Source organism: Scomber japonicus, chromosome 3 (genome assembly GCF_027409825.1).
Source record: "Scomber japonicus isolate fScoJap1 chromosome 3, fScoJap1.pri, whole genome shotgun sequence".
Lineage (NCBI taxonomy): Eukaryota > Metazoa > Chordata > Actinopteri > Scombriformes > Scombridae > Scomber > Scomber japonicus.
In genome coordinates this window covers 24,303,185-24,317,312 of record NC_070580.1, presented here as the reverse complement: position 1 = coordinate 24,317,312, position 14,128 = coordinate 24,303,185, and the positions used below count along the sequence as shown (strand labels likewise).

Below are 14,128 nucleotides of genomic sequence, written 5' to 3'. Positions count from 1 at the left end.
TCACACACACATTCTCTTTAAACCTGGTGGCTTCTGGATTATTGTGCTACCCACTGGTGAGACTGACAGGTGTGTCAGCATGTGTGTGTTTGTGTCAGGCTGTCTGGGGACCCCTTTCTTGGTATTTATTAGTTCTGGACAGCTGAGGTGCTCCGCGAGATCTCTATTTAGTACTTCCGGCTAATTTTCATACACACATCCAAAGCTGGTGCTGAATATGTGCAATTACTGGCGGACCGCCCACATCATTTAGCCACTTGCTAACTTTGCGTACCAAATCCCCCTAGTGGCTCGAGGGCTTAAATAGCTTTGCACTGCCCTTTTAACACATGTGCAACTTCATATCAGTCCAGGCAACTGTTTCACTCAAACCACAGAGCTTTCATCTCCAGTGGACAGGAGCTTTCCCAGTTTGGGTTTGAACCATAGATGGAAGTAACAAGTTGTGATGTCACCTGTTGGTTTGCATTGGAGCCACTTTGAAGCTCATGAAACAAAGGTTTTTTAGAACAGGGTTGTCAATGTGATTGTGTGGAGGAAGCCTATCATATGGTCTTGCAGAAATTAAGAAATTAATTGTTACAAAAAATCCCCCCATTGGCACATATTATCATCAGATCCAGTTACGTGCATTGATTTGGAAAAAACAACACCATAAATAGTCTATTAAAGAGGATGTTATCTCAAAAATAGCCTTGTACATGCTCATGTATAATCAATGAAAAAGTACACAGGCCTTGTTAAGACCTCTTCCAAATGGGTTTTACAAATGCAGTGGGTGTGCTAAATGTGATGATATGCTCAAATATAACAACACATCCTCATAGTAACAAAAAATATTTGATCACTGATGTCACTTCCACTTCTCGTGCAATTTATATGATCAAATGTACTTGTGGGTAAGCCTGTGTAGATAAGACATCATGTTCATTTAAACAGAGAATAAGTGAACTCAAGAGCTCCATCAGGAGAAATGATGGTTGATTACCCAATAGAAGTATCTTTCAGTGACTTCAAACATGACATCATTCAGGATCCAGCATTGAAAAGGTGACTCTGCCAGAGAGAGGTGGGATGAAATACTTAATAGAAGTGTACTGGATATTTAATTTGCAAATTTTATCCCCAAAAGAACTGAACAATGACATTTTATGGCATGTTAGGCTCTAAGGAGCTTTGGGATCAAATAAACATTTTTATGGTGCTCCCAAGATACAAGTATTTCATACGATTGCACAACTTTGAATGACTTATGAAAGCTGCCAGGCTGACGTTTTCATTCATTAGACATGCAACTTCTCTAAATATCCTTGTGAATAGACATAAATATTGTGGTGTGTCGCTTGTTTTTCTTAGCTTTTTTTATGTGTGGACGACAGTGTGACAGATAGTACACATGTGACTTTTTGTCCATTATTGAGAGACTCTCACACAGGAAAATAGTTGTGTACACAGAATGGCTGGGACATTATCTTTTTAAGATTGCTGTTGTAAGAATTGTTTAAAATATACTTGACAAAGGTCCAGAGGGACTGAGACATTAGTGTGATCAATAATTTGTGATGCCGAGCAAGAGCAGAGTGCAGGATCTTCCTTTCTCAGGACTGAAGTGACTTTCCAATGCACCTGAACCTGAGATAAAAAACATACCAAAGAAAGAAAATAAAACTATTTCAAACAGGCATATTTAATCAAGTTGGATTAATCCAATTTAGTTTACAGAAATCAATATTTATGAGCACGTTGTTTTGGCTTTTCTCCACTTGTGGTATCTATGACATCCGTGCATGCAGTCATTATTTTTGTTATAATTACTGTAACCATGTAAGAGCCTACAGCTCTTACTATTAGTACTTGCACTGATGTGGTTGGGTGTAATGAGCAGGTGCGTGCCCCCAAAATCTCTCAGCTAGAATTACCTTACACATATACTCCTGCTGAAAGATACCATCTCAATATGAGTTTCATACAAAAGGCTGCTCTGTTCTTCTCTGTTTGTGTTACTAGCAGCCCTTAACTACCTGTCTTGTAAGCTTTAAGGCAAAACCCAGATTTTCTCTTTAGGTATGTCTTTTCCATTTTGATCGTTACTTTTCCAGCATGGGAATGTGTGGTAAGTTTTTGGTGTCTGTCAGCAGCGTTTGAGGTGCACGACTCTGTTTAGAGAAGAGAGATTACAGGCAAGCCCAATGTTTGTGTCACAGGGTTTTGTCTAATCTGTAGGAGTGTGTCAGGGCACATCAGTACCATCACATGACCTGCCCTTAAAGTCTCTGCAACCTACAGAGAGACACATGAGGTGAAGACAGAGCACTTTTTGAAGTCATGTCCATTAAAAACATTCAAACTAGAAATTTTTATATTTAAAAATATGTATACTGATCAAATACAATATGATGGATTAAAGCAAGTATAGCACCATCTGGACCATCTACAACATGTAAAGGATTATTAAACTAACATTCTTCACTACGCACTATGCTCAAGAATATTTCACCTATAACCTTTTGTAATGAAGTAAAAATTATAATGTGTGATGTTTACTCTTAATAAAGTGTTTGCTTTTGCTGTGAAGCAAAAATATGGAAACGCTTCATGATGTTACGTGTCATCCTGTTGCAGGGGCCTAATCTTCTCTGTATCGATTCCAATTTTTCATATGTACTGCCATGGATTCAGGAGTTTGTACAGGCACTGTTTAAAATAAGTATGACCCAAGTCTTTCAGAGAGAGCTTATTTAGCCCTTCATTTGTTTTGCTTGGTTTGGTTTGGTCTGTTATTAACATCCTACGTATTCTTTTTCCCAACCACAATTGTTTTTGTGTATTTGCCTTTTCTTTCTGGTATAGTTTAGTTTAGTTTGGTTGGGTTGGGTTTGTTTGGTTTGCCTCTCTCTCAACTCTAACCATGTCCTTGTCTCTATGTTTCAGGTCCAGGGTGTAAGGGGAGCAGTGGGTCTCTGAGCTCCAATGCCAGTGGACATGCAGCCACACCAGGGGCTGTATCACTATGAGACCTCACCCAGCCACCCCTCCAGAGGGTAAGACAGCAGTTAGCATGTGCTACGCCCTACTCTGCAGCTGCATTTTAACTTCTATTTATCATGGTGAACTCCATAACCCTCTTACGTAAGATAAACTTTAAGGAATAGTTGAACATTTTAGGAAATATGCCCATATTCTTTCTTTCCAAGAGTAAGATGAGAACGTTGACACCCCTCTCATGTTTATGCATCAAGTACAGAGTTAGACTGGTTAGCCTAGGTTAGCATAAAGACCAGAATCACAAATAAATAGCTGGTCTTGCTTTGTAAAACTTGTCCAAACAAAAAACAAAGTGTGATTTCAGGTGAATTACATGTAGAGCACAACCAATGCTGGAATTTTTAGGCCAATACCAGTATCAGTATTTAACAACAGCTATTTTTTTAATGAAAACAGTACAGTACCAGTCAAAAGTACTGTATACCCCATCCAGCACCTCTGTGCTAGATCGGGTCAGTAGGTTCTGTGCAGGTGCAATGGTATAAAACCTGTTAAAGACAATAACACTTTGAGAAGCTGCACCAGGCCATTTTTTGTTGTTGTCAAGACACAGTTCCAGCACAAACTACTGTATAGAGGAACAATTCAGTCAATAAGTGAGCTTTAAAAGTGTTGAAACAGTTTGGTTTTTTTGTTTTCCTTTAGAACGATAGACAGAACCATGCCAGCTGTTATCATTCATTATGTTCAGATTGACATTGATCATCTCATCTCACTCACAAAAAGAAACAGAATAAGTATATTTCGCCAAAATGTTAAACCAATTCTTTAAATCTTGGGCACTTTTCTCACTGATCTTACTCCATTACAACTACAACTACTCTTCTCGTGTCACTCTTTTTACCAACACACAACCAGGAATCACAGAAGCCCCTCACTAGAAAGCAGAGATGCTACTCATCTTAACAGCTCAGGAACAGTTTCTATTTTAATCTCACAGATATTCTGAGGGTGCAGAAACTCAGGTCTCTCTGCAATTGTTGTGGACACAGTGCAAGCTCAGCCCCTCACTCCCCACCCCTCCCTCCCTCCTTTTCTCATGCCACCCAGGTTGCGGGTGGACTCGGCCTCTCTCTGACAGCTGCTAATTACAGGCTGACCAGGCCCCGCTGCGCTCTGCATGACTGCCTCGCGCCCCGCTCAGGTTACCCGGAGTGAGGGAGAAACGGAGAGTTGGAGAGAAAGGTGGCTGGTCAGGACAGAGAAAGAGGAGAAGAAGAGAAGGAGGAGGAGGAGGAAAGAGAAAGGAAGAGGAGATAGAAAGGGAGAGAGGGGGTAGAGATATATAGAGAGAGGGAAAAACAGAAAAGTTGAACAGAAGGAATGAATGGGAGAAGAGAAAGGGAAAAAAGAGTGAGAATGGGAGGGAGGTAAATTCGGGGGGAACCAGCACAGTGGATTAGAGAGGACAGATTAAGCTCCTGTGTGGAATACACGTTGTGGTGAAAGAATTAAAGAACTGAAAGGACGACTTAGGAGAAGGTGGATAGATGAAGTCTGCCCCTTTTGGAGAGAAGCAAGAGAGACAAAGAGAGAGGAAAAGAACAGGAGAGTCAGATTTTGAACTAACCAGTAAGACTGAAGAAAGGTCAGAGAATACATTGAAATTCACGAGAGGGCTGGAAAGTTCCAGTGAAGCTTCTCTTCTCTAGTAGAGAAGGGGAAAACCCAGATGAGTAAATTTCCACAGTTTAGACCAAGATAATGACTGTACGCCATCTAGTGGTGAGAAGGAGACATCACAACAGATTGGAGTGCGATTCATTGGAAATTTTAATCCCGGAGTTCGGCTCCTCAGACAGTACTTATTTCTAGACTGCGTAACAATTCTAAAAAAAACTCTTACTAGTTACTATATATGCCTATAAAAGTTTTCCAATTAGCATAATGTCAACAGAAAAATAAAACATTTAATTATATATTGACTATTTATTTTAATTTTTTTTGTAAAAATAATAATAGTAATGATAAATAAAAAATATCTATTTACTTGTTAGCAAGTTTTCATGCTGTGTATTTATTCCATTTCACTTTTGGCCCTGATACTCACATACCACTACTGAATATATGTCCTTGAATGATGTTTTCTGCTGTTTAATGATGCACAACAACATTGTTGAAGACACTGTTTTTTTACATTAAACTGACTCTTCATCAGTTACAGAGGTTGACATTTACAGAACACAAAAATAAGCAAATGTGTCTTGTTACACTTGTTTATCACTTGTTTATCATTTTGATCTTGAGTTTTGCACTGGTCAACATGCACAGTATTTCAGGATTATTTCCCATCTAACTCATAACTGCTCCTTTGATATTTACAGCATAGTCCCATCGGACCAGTCTCCCTACAGTGATGTGTCCCCGCTGCGTGCCCCGCTCCTCAACGGGCCTCCTCAGGACTGCAGAGCTATGTATAATCCCATGACTCCCAGTATGACTCATGGATCAGGATCAGGATCAGGACAGGGGATTGGCCACTGCTTGGATCAATATATGAGGCCCCCTCACGCCCCTCCGCCACACATTATGATGTGCCCCAGGGGCATGCCGCCCACAGAGGGTGAGTCAGAGTATCTTTTACATCTTCTTAATCTCCCAGCTGCTACTGATTTGGCCTTAAAAACACCTGGGAGACAGAGTAAGAAGCAGAAACTCCCCAGATTTCTACTACACGAAAGATCAGCTGTCAACAGTAGGCTGAGTGTGCTACTGACATGTAAATGTGTTTGTTACTCTGAAATGTGGAATTGCAGAAAACCAGCAGCTTAAACCACAGTGTGTCCAAATCACTCAGTTAACTTTAGAAGAGCAAGAGTTCTAAATAAATAGACCTAAACACACATCATTCCATCAATTGTTCCCTCTATTTTGGCTTATTTCCTCTATAAATTGAAGAGTCTCCCTTCCATAGTTGTCATTTCACAACCAACTGTTCAAGTGATCATTGCAGTTGTATCCAAATGACATAATTGTTGTTTGTCCAAACTTGATGCAAGTAAATATTCTTCTGTGACCAATCAGCATTGTACACAAGACTTCAGGTCAATGTGATGATAATGTAATTGAGATTTTGAACACACCACACTGAGCTACAATTACCTGGAAATCATCATTTGTCTACTCCACTACTTCAAATGATTCAATGTTCCTGTCTACTGGTAATCTCTTACAGGCAACAGCACCCCCTACTGTAACCAGAACAACATGATGTCCTCTCATCATAACTTCTGCCAGGTTCAGTCTGGCTCTGATCAGATTGGCGCCGGTGACGGTAAGGAAACACTCATGGTCAACTCATTGGTTGAAAAAGTGCTTCTGAGTATAGTCTCAAGCATAAATAGTGTCTCTAAAATATTTTTTATCAGCAAAGCTAACTGTCCTGCTTGGCTCCTTCTGTTTCCTTCAGGCTCAAGGTTCTCCACTCCTCGCTCCATTCTGAAACTCAGTAAGAAAAGAGCTCTGTCCATCTCCCCTCTGTCTGATGCCAGTGTAGACCTGCAGACCGTCATCCGGACCTCACCCAACTCCCTGGTGGCCTTTGTCAACTCTCGCTGCAACGTAAATGGGGCCAGCTCTTATGGCCATCTCTCCGTCAGTGCCATGAGGTCAGATATTTCTCTATTCTATGCTGAGCCAAGAAAAAACATTTTAACATGAACGGCAACATCCATACCTATTATCCCAGAATAGTAAGGTCTAATATTCAAGGTATTGGAATAAAATAGATTTACTACACATTCCCTGTTTTTAAAATAGCCTTACTGTATGCAATGCTTTGCTTTGATAATAAGTTAATATATTTCTCTCTCCTCATTTGGTCACATTCATACATCAACATTTGTCACCTAACCTTGATGAGTCTTCTATTTTCTATATCTATTCACACACAAGGAGACACAAACGGCATTACAGTTTGGTTCTGTAACCTTTTCTGTACAGTCAAAAAATAAACTGTTCCGTTTAATTCATACTGCATGGAAACTCATTGCTGTTAAAGAGCACTTATCTTTGCATAGTATTTATGAACAGGCTACCTTGCGTCAGGCCTATAAGATCATTAGTGACTCGTCTCATGTTCTGTATACAGAGTACGAGCTCCTACCCTCTGGTAGGAAGTTCAGACTTCCTCGTTGCAGGTTAAACTGATTCAAAAATGCATACATCCCTGCGTCTATCAGGCTTTTTAAATGGGAGCAGATAAAAGCCAGATCAAGCTGGTGCTGATGAGAATTTTTGTCTTTGCACTGTGGCTGTAGGTGTGTGTATGTTTTCTTTTTTATTCACCTATCAGAGCGGCTATCTGGCACTGAGTATTTATTATGTTTGCATTATCTTTTGTATTTCTCCATGTGTACATTGTTGCTTTATGGCTTTTATTGTTGTTTTTAGTCATTATAATGGCTGCAGTACAGGTGGTTAACCCAAGACAAATTTCCCGCCTGGTGGGACAATATAGTTTATCTTGATCTTGATCTATGCCAAGGCAAAAGGATTACATAATGAAAGAAGAATAATACAATATTCAAATTCTTACAGAAAAAGTTGACCAAAAAATGTACGCATTCTGGTACATACAGAAAGATAAAAAACATTACTAGGCAAATATTGAGTAGTGCCCATGTTCACCTCCATTTTTCAATATTTCTGCAAAATGGATTGTAATTGTCATACATCCACCAGCCTTTGTTCTTCTAGAGTTTTGATTTATTGTTTCTTCTGTTATTCTGCAGTCCGTCCTTGGGCTATTCCAGCAATATAAACTGCCAATCCAGGCCACAGGTTTCCATGTATGGAGGAGGTGGGGGGACGCCTCTGGGTGGACACACACCAGGTCCCTGCCAAGCTTCCCGCTTGCCTCCCCATAATCCTCGGCTTCACGCTCTCCCCAAGCATGGACATGTAAGACTATTCGCTCACTCACTTTACAAGTCAGTCAGAGCAATTCAGCTATGAAAGATCTATGATAGAGATTTAAATCACTTTGAGAGTCAGAAACAGATTGAAGAGATTGAAAAAAACTGAGGCTTTATTATGTGTGTATTATTTTGTAGCTGAAGACAGAGCCAGGGATGGTAGGTGTGATAGATGGCATGAATGTGAAGAGCCTGGAGGAGAGATCAGAGGGAGATGTGGCAAGCCCCTCTTCCACTGGCACTCAGGTACAGTAATGGTCTTATTCTCACTATCTGCACGTTGTTTTTACTCAAACATGTACATGTTAGTTTCAGCCAAAAAGCTTTGTAATACTTATGCAGGATTTTTTAATGGTGTTTTATACATACGTACATACATACAGTAGGCTACATACATACATACATACATACACACATGTGTGTATACATACACACATACATGTGTAGGTCTATCTATCTATAGATAGATAGATAGATCAAATAAGGCAATGGTCCTATACTAGTGATTTTAAGACAAATGCAGAGTGTAAAATTTATATATGTTTGTAACATTTGTTTAAAAACATTTTTTATTTTTTATGTTTTATTTATTTTTTTTGCACACATTTCATCAGGACCCTCTCCTGGGTCTACTGGATGGCAGAGATGACTTGGACAAGGAAGACGGGAAACCTGAACCAGAGGCCGTCTACGAAACCAACTGCCACTGGGAGAGCTGCAACAAGGAATTTGACACACAAGACCAACTTGTTCATGTAAGAGAAAAATACAACAATACATGCATTAGAATGGAGAGACAAAACAATCAGAAAGAAAGAGTAAGATAACGTGTGCTTAATCAGTTATGTTTTCATATCCTTCTTAATCCTTTCTTTTTGTATAATAGTAAGCAGAAGTATCTACAGCATACAGTATGACTTTGATTCTTAATGGGTCTTAATATTTGTCTGTTTAATCTGCAGCACATTAACAATGAGCACATCCACGGAGAGAAGAAGGAGTTTGTGTGTCACTGGCAGGAGTGCTCTCGAGAACAGAGGCCTTTCAAAGCCCAATATATGCTGGTGGTTCATATGCGCAGACACACCGGAGAGAAGCCACATAAGTGCACAGTAAGTGTACATTATTCAAGTCTTTTTCTCTTGCACTCTGTTTCTGTTTTTCACGCTTTCTTCTTTTTACACATGCAAGCAGTAAATTGCCTAAAGCATGACAGCTGCCATTTACACTGTCAGATTTTACTGTCTGTGTCGTCATAATATGCTACAACATAACATTATTTATAAAGTCAACCATTAAATATTTAACTGCCTCTATTGTAAAGTGTTGGGTGTTTAGGACTTTTTTTTATTGCAGCACCAGGACACTTTTTTAGATTCAGTATGAGACTTCAGGGGTCACAAGCTTTGTTCAAATCATCACTGCAAGATGGAGAAAAGATATTCTGAATTCTGAATAAATTATTAAGACTATTGGAAGTTTTTCTCTTTATTTTCACTTGGCCATTGTTACAAAACCAATATTTATATTTCTGTTTTAGTTTGAAGGCTGTAATAAGGCCTACTCTCGCCTGGAGAACTTAAAGACCCACCTGCGCTCTCACACTGGGGAGAAACCATATGTCTGTGAACATGAAGGCTGCAACAAGGCCTTCTCCAATGCTTCGGACCGGGCCAAGCACCAGAACCGAACTCACTCCAATGAGGTACTGTAGTGTACACCAGTCTGAGTGTGAACAATACCTTGACAGCTAAATGAATTTGTTTACCTGGCTTTGTACATTATTAACAGCAATACTGTAGCATACCATACTTACTTATCCTACTAAGTTGAAGAGATAAGCTTAATGAATTTTTAATTAAAAAATGTTACATTAAATAATTCAATAATTAATCATTTACAGTTTATATTAGAGGCTTGTATAAAACTTCACACTTCTACAAATATACTGGATCTCCATAATGACCTATAGCATACATGAGATCCTTTAAGTTGTGGTAAAGTTGGAGTAAATATTGGTATGCAAGCCTGTCTACACTATTTTGTGTATTCACGTGTCACTTTGCTCTTTTACAGAAACCTTACGTATGTAAGATCCCTGGCTGCACTAAGCGTTATACAGATCCAAGCTCTCTGCGTAAACACGTGAAGACAGTGCATGGCCCTGAGGCCCACATCACGAAAAAGCATCGAGGAGACACAGGCCCTCGACCGCCTGGCTCAGCTATGACTCCTGGAGGCCAGAACTCTGAACTGCTGCTGGAGAAAGAAGAGACACGAAGAGAGGACTGCAAACTGTTGGCTCCTGAGACTGCTCTGGTGAGTGATGGCCTTTGAATGCAAGGGCCTTTGAATATTAAAACTAAACTCCAATTCAGTGTTTGAGTATTGTCAAGCAGAAAACTAATGATCACCACAGTCATACTTTTTTTCTAGGTAAAAATCACATATACTTAACCATTCTGCCATTGTAAAATTGTTGTCATAATATCAGGTATACATGACATTACATTATATGACATTATGTTACTTGTTTCAGAAATCCCAGCCAAGCCCTGGTGGTCAGTCTTCCTGCAGTAGCGAACGTTCTCCACTGGGGAGCACCAACAACAATGATAGCGGGGTGGAGATGAACCTAAATGCAGCAGGCAGTCTGGAAGATCTCACAGCACTAGAGGATGGAGTAACAGTTGGAGGAGGAGGAGGAGGAGGGGAGCCAGGTAGTGTAGGGGGACCACTGGGAATGTCAGCACAGGCTCTGAAGAGGCTGGAGAACCTAAAGATTGACAAACTGAAGCAAATCCGAAGGCCTACCCCTCCCAGCCGCTGTGTCAACAACAAGCTGCCTGCACTTCCTGGTACGTTCTACATATATGCCCTGTAATTATGGACATATTCTTAGTTTTTGTTGATTTATGCTTAAGTATGCTTAAAGTTTGCCTACTCATGAAATATGAGTAAGTTCTTTCACCATGGCTAATTTCATTGTTACAACATGCATTGTTACTGATCTATAACTGGAGGTCAGTTTTAGGGATTGTTTGTATGGGACATTATAATTCTCCAAAATAAAGAAGTAATAATTTAAATAATAATTTGACATACAAATCAAAATTTAAAAAAATGTGAACTGTTTCTCCTTGGATGTACATTTTCAGGTTCAGTGGAGCCTATGGGGATGTGTGCAGCCTCTCCACTTCTCTCAAATCGACGTGTTATGGAGCTTTCCAACCATGAGTTAGGAGGTGGAACTTCAATTGGTTGCACTACTAATGACAGGAGAGGAAGTGGCACCAGCAGTCTCAGCTCCGCCTATACTGTGAGCCGTCGGTCCTCTATGGTGTCTCCTTACTTGTCTAGCCGGCGCTCCAGTGAGGTCTCACAAATTGGAGGACCTGGAGGGGGAGGATGCCACCTCTTAGGCCCAGATCAGGGAGGGGGAGACACCCTCTCTCCTGAGACCAATCGCAGAGGACCTTCCTGTCCTGGAGGTGGATTGCCAGGTCTTCCTAATTTAACACCTGCCCAGCAATACAGTCTAAAGGCCAAATATGCTGCAGCAACTGGGGGACCACCACCCACTCCTTTACCCAATATGGAGCAGCCAGGCACTCCAGTTAGAAGAGGTATTTTGAGTGAATACCAGGGGCAGCCTCTGCCTGCTTTCCTTCAGCAAGGTGGCCTGCGTAGGCACAGTGCCAACACAGAGTATGGTACGGGTGTTATCTACCCTCACCAGGCTCCGGGTAACAACAGTAGGCGAGCCAGTGACCCAGTGAGATCAGCAGTCGATCCACAAGCTCTCCCTAAGCGCTTCAATAGCCTGAATAATGTAGCCATGATGGGCAGAAGGAATGCACTGCAACACCGTGGCTCTGACACCAGTCTTGCTCGCCACCTGTTATCCCCTCGTCCACCTAAAATCACAGAGAATGTAATGATGGAGGCTATGGGTATGGAGTCCCACCTTGCCCCTGTGGATGCCAGGGATCGTTCCATGATGATGCCATTCAGGGGATATCAGCAACAGCATCAGACCATTGGAGGGGGAGGGGGAGGACCTCTTTCAAACCAACTGTCTCCTAGCCACGATTCTCTTGGCTGCCCAGACCAAGGTTACATGCAGGGGCACTACCAGAACCAGGGAGGGGAAGTTGCTTCCAGGGCTAGTGGAAATCCAGTGGGACAAGCAAGACCTATTCACCCAGAGGGCATGTCTAATACACTTCTCCAACAGACTGAGTACAGTATGAGCACCTGCCAGCTAAGTCCCTCTGGCCCCCATTATCCTAGCTTAGGCCAAGGTGCTGATGCTGGAGCTGGTGGAGGCCCTTGGAGTGATACCCACAGCCAGGTCCAAACATCTAACCATGCTCTCCAGAACCAGCAAGGGATGCAGTATTCAGACCCTAGCATGCCGCCTCAACAGATACAGGCCCACTTCAACAATCAGACAGGCCTCTATAACAGTCCAGATGCAACCCACAAACTCACCATCAAACCTGAACATCACTTCCACCCTTTGATGGGAGGTGGAGATGCCTGTCAAAGTTCTAAGCTCCAACAGCAGCGGCTGCTCACCCAGCAGTCTCAGGGTTACCCACAACAGACAGGCCAGGTTATGATAAGGAACTCTAACAATCCCAGCTGTGACTTTCAAGGACAGAACCAGAATTTCCCCAGTGGAGGGGGCTTGAGTTTGGGCTGCGCTGGCTCAGCACTGTCTGAGGGGCAAAGATCAGAAACCCCCATGATGCAGGTTAAGGAGATGATGGTGAGGAACTATGTTCAGTCCCAGCAAGCACTCTTGTGGGAGCAGCAACAAGAACAGCAACAACAGCAGCAGCAGAGTGGGATAAAACCTCCTCCTCTTTCTGATAATACGGATTTGACTGGCCAGACAGCAATGATGCAGCACAGTCCACAGCACCAAAACCAGAACCTTTACTCCAGCCAACCTTATCCTTCCTACCCCAACCAGAATCTGGTCATGAGTCCCCAGGCCCATAGCCGAGGGCCCAGCACTGTGACACCTAAAGACCAACAAGTGACCGGTCTCCAAGGCTCATGCTATAATCAGGAGATGGTGGTCCCCAGGCCCCCTCAGGGACGGAAACCTCTCCTTCGCCAGAACAGCCTGTCACAGGTAGCAGGAGTCTACTTAGGTAGCCCACCCCACCTGAGTCCTGTCCACTCCACTTCCAGCCCCAGACGAGCGGTCCGACTGCCTCCAGTCCAACATCCACAGCACCCGCAACATGAAATGTTCTCTCCTTCCAATAATAACAACACTTACTACTCGGGTCAGATCAACATGGATATGGATAATCACATAGACCCCCAGAATGGGCCTTGTCTCAACCAGCAGCTTGTAATGGGGTCAAACCTAGACCTAACAGGTGGCACTAAGCCTGCCCCTCTGGCTCCCTATCCTGAATCCGGCCCCATCTCCAATGCCTTAGAAAACCTGGATCTGGACAATGCTCGCATAGACTTCACCTCTATCATCGATGATGCAGATTCTTCCTCATTCAGCCCAGTCAACAATCCCCTTCAAGGTCAGCCAGGGTCTTCCTCCCAGGCCTTGTCCCGACTCACCACCCCCCAGACTTCTGTCAGCCTACCTGGCAGCTCTGGCCTGTCCAACATGGCTGTTGGTGACATGACGTCTATGCTTACCTCACTGGCTGGGGAAAATAAATACCTGAACACACTGTCTTAGAAGAAAGACCCTGGGGCATCTTTTTTCACACTAACAATCAAATAGAGGCCTTGTTAAGTTCTTAATTTGAGCTACTACATGGAAATATATGTAGCCCAATAGCCATAGGTAACCAGTCCTGTTGTCTATGGTGACTGTCCCTTGTTCATTACATGCAAGTTCGATTCAGGTAAGAGAGACAAACTTTTGAATGGAACATTTCATGTAATGGATCATTAGTCTGGGCTGTTTTATAAAACTCCATAAGCCTTTACATGTAAACCTAACACATTAACTCTTTTCTCAAAGAGTCAGCCAGTGAGCCTGCAAGTGACAATAGGTCTATTCCTACTGGATACTAATGCAACAGGAATATATTGTAATGTGTTTGGTTTGCAGGTTGACATTAAGCTAGAAATATGTTTCCATCCCAGGTTAAAACATTGTAAGAATCCCTACCCAAAAC

At 42.1% G+C, this 14,128-nt stretch overlaps 1 protein-coding gene and 1 pseudogene across 1 annotated transcript; one reads left to right on the top strand and one right to left on the bottom strand.

Annotated features, from left to right (window-relative positions):
* Window positions 1–2,577: 2,577 nt before the first annotated feature.
* On the bottom strand, window positions 2,578–2,677 carry LOC128356314 (uncharacterized; annotated as a pseudogene).
* Window positions 2,678–2,970: 293 nt separating this feature from the next.
* gli1 (GLI family zinc finger 1) lies at window positions 2,971–13,683 on the top strand. The gene is made up of 12 exons (XM_053315765.1): window positions 2,971–3,041; window positions 5,370–5,618; window positions 6,228–6,319; window positions 6,455–6,653; window positions 7,779–7,947; window positions 8,100–8,207; window positions 8,576–8,716; window positions 8,924–9,073; window positions 9,502–9,666; window positions 10,038–10,280; window positions 10,501–10,819; window positions 11,120–13,683. The coding sequence occupies exons 1-12, from the start codon at window positions 2,971–2,973 to the stop codon at window positions 13,681–13,683; spliced, it is 4,470 nt and encodes a 1,489-aa protein (XP_053171740.1).
* Window positions 13,684–14,128: the final 445 nt, after the last annotated feature.

Excerpts from the sequence above, each read along its gene's own strand:
- gli1 (XM_053315765.1), top strand. The coding sequence starts at position 2,971 with ATGCCAGTGGACATGCAGCCACACCAGGGGCTGTATCACTATGAGACC. Across the intron at positions 3,042-5,369 it reads CCCAGCCACCCCTCCAGAGG|CATAGTCCCATCGGACCAGT; the intron begins GTAAGACAGCAG and ends TGATATTTACAG. Across the intron at positions 8,717-8,923 it reads CACAAGACCAACTTGTTCAT|CACATTAACAATGAGCACAT; the intron begins GTAAGAGAAAAA and ends TTTAATCTGCAG.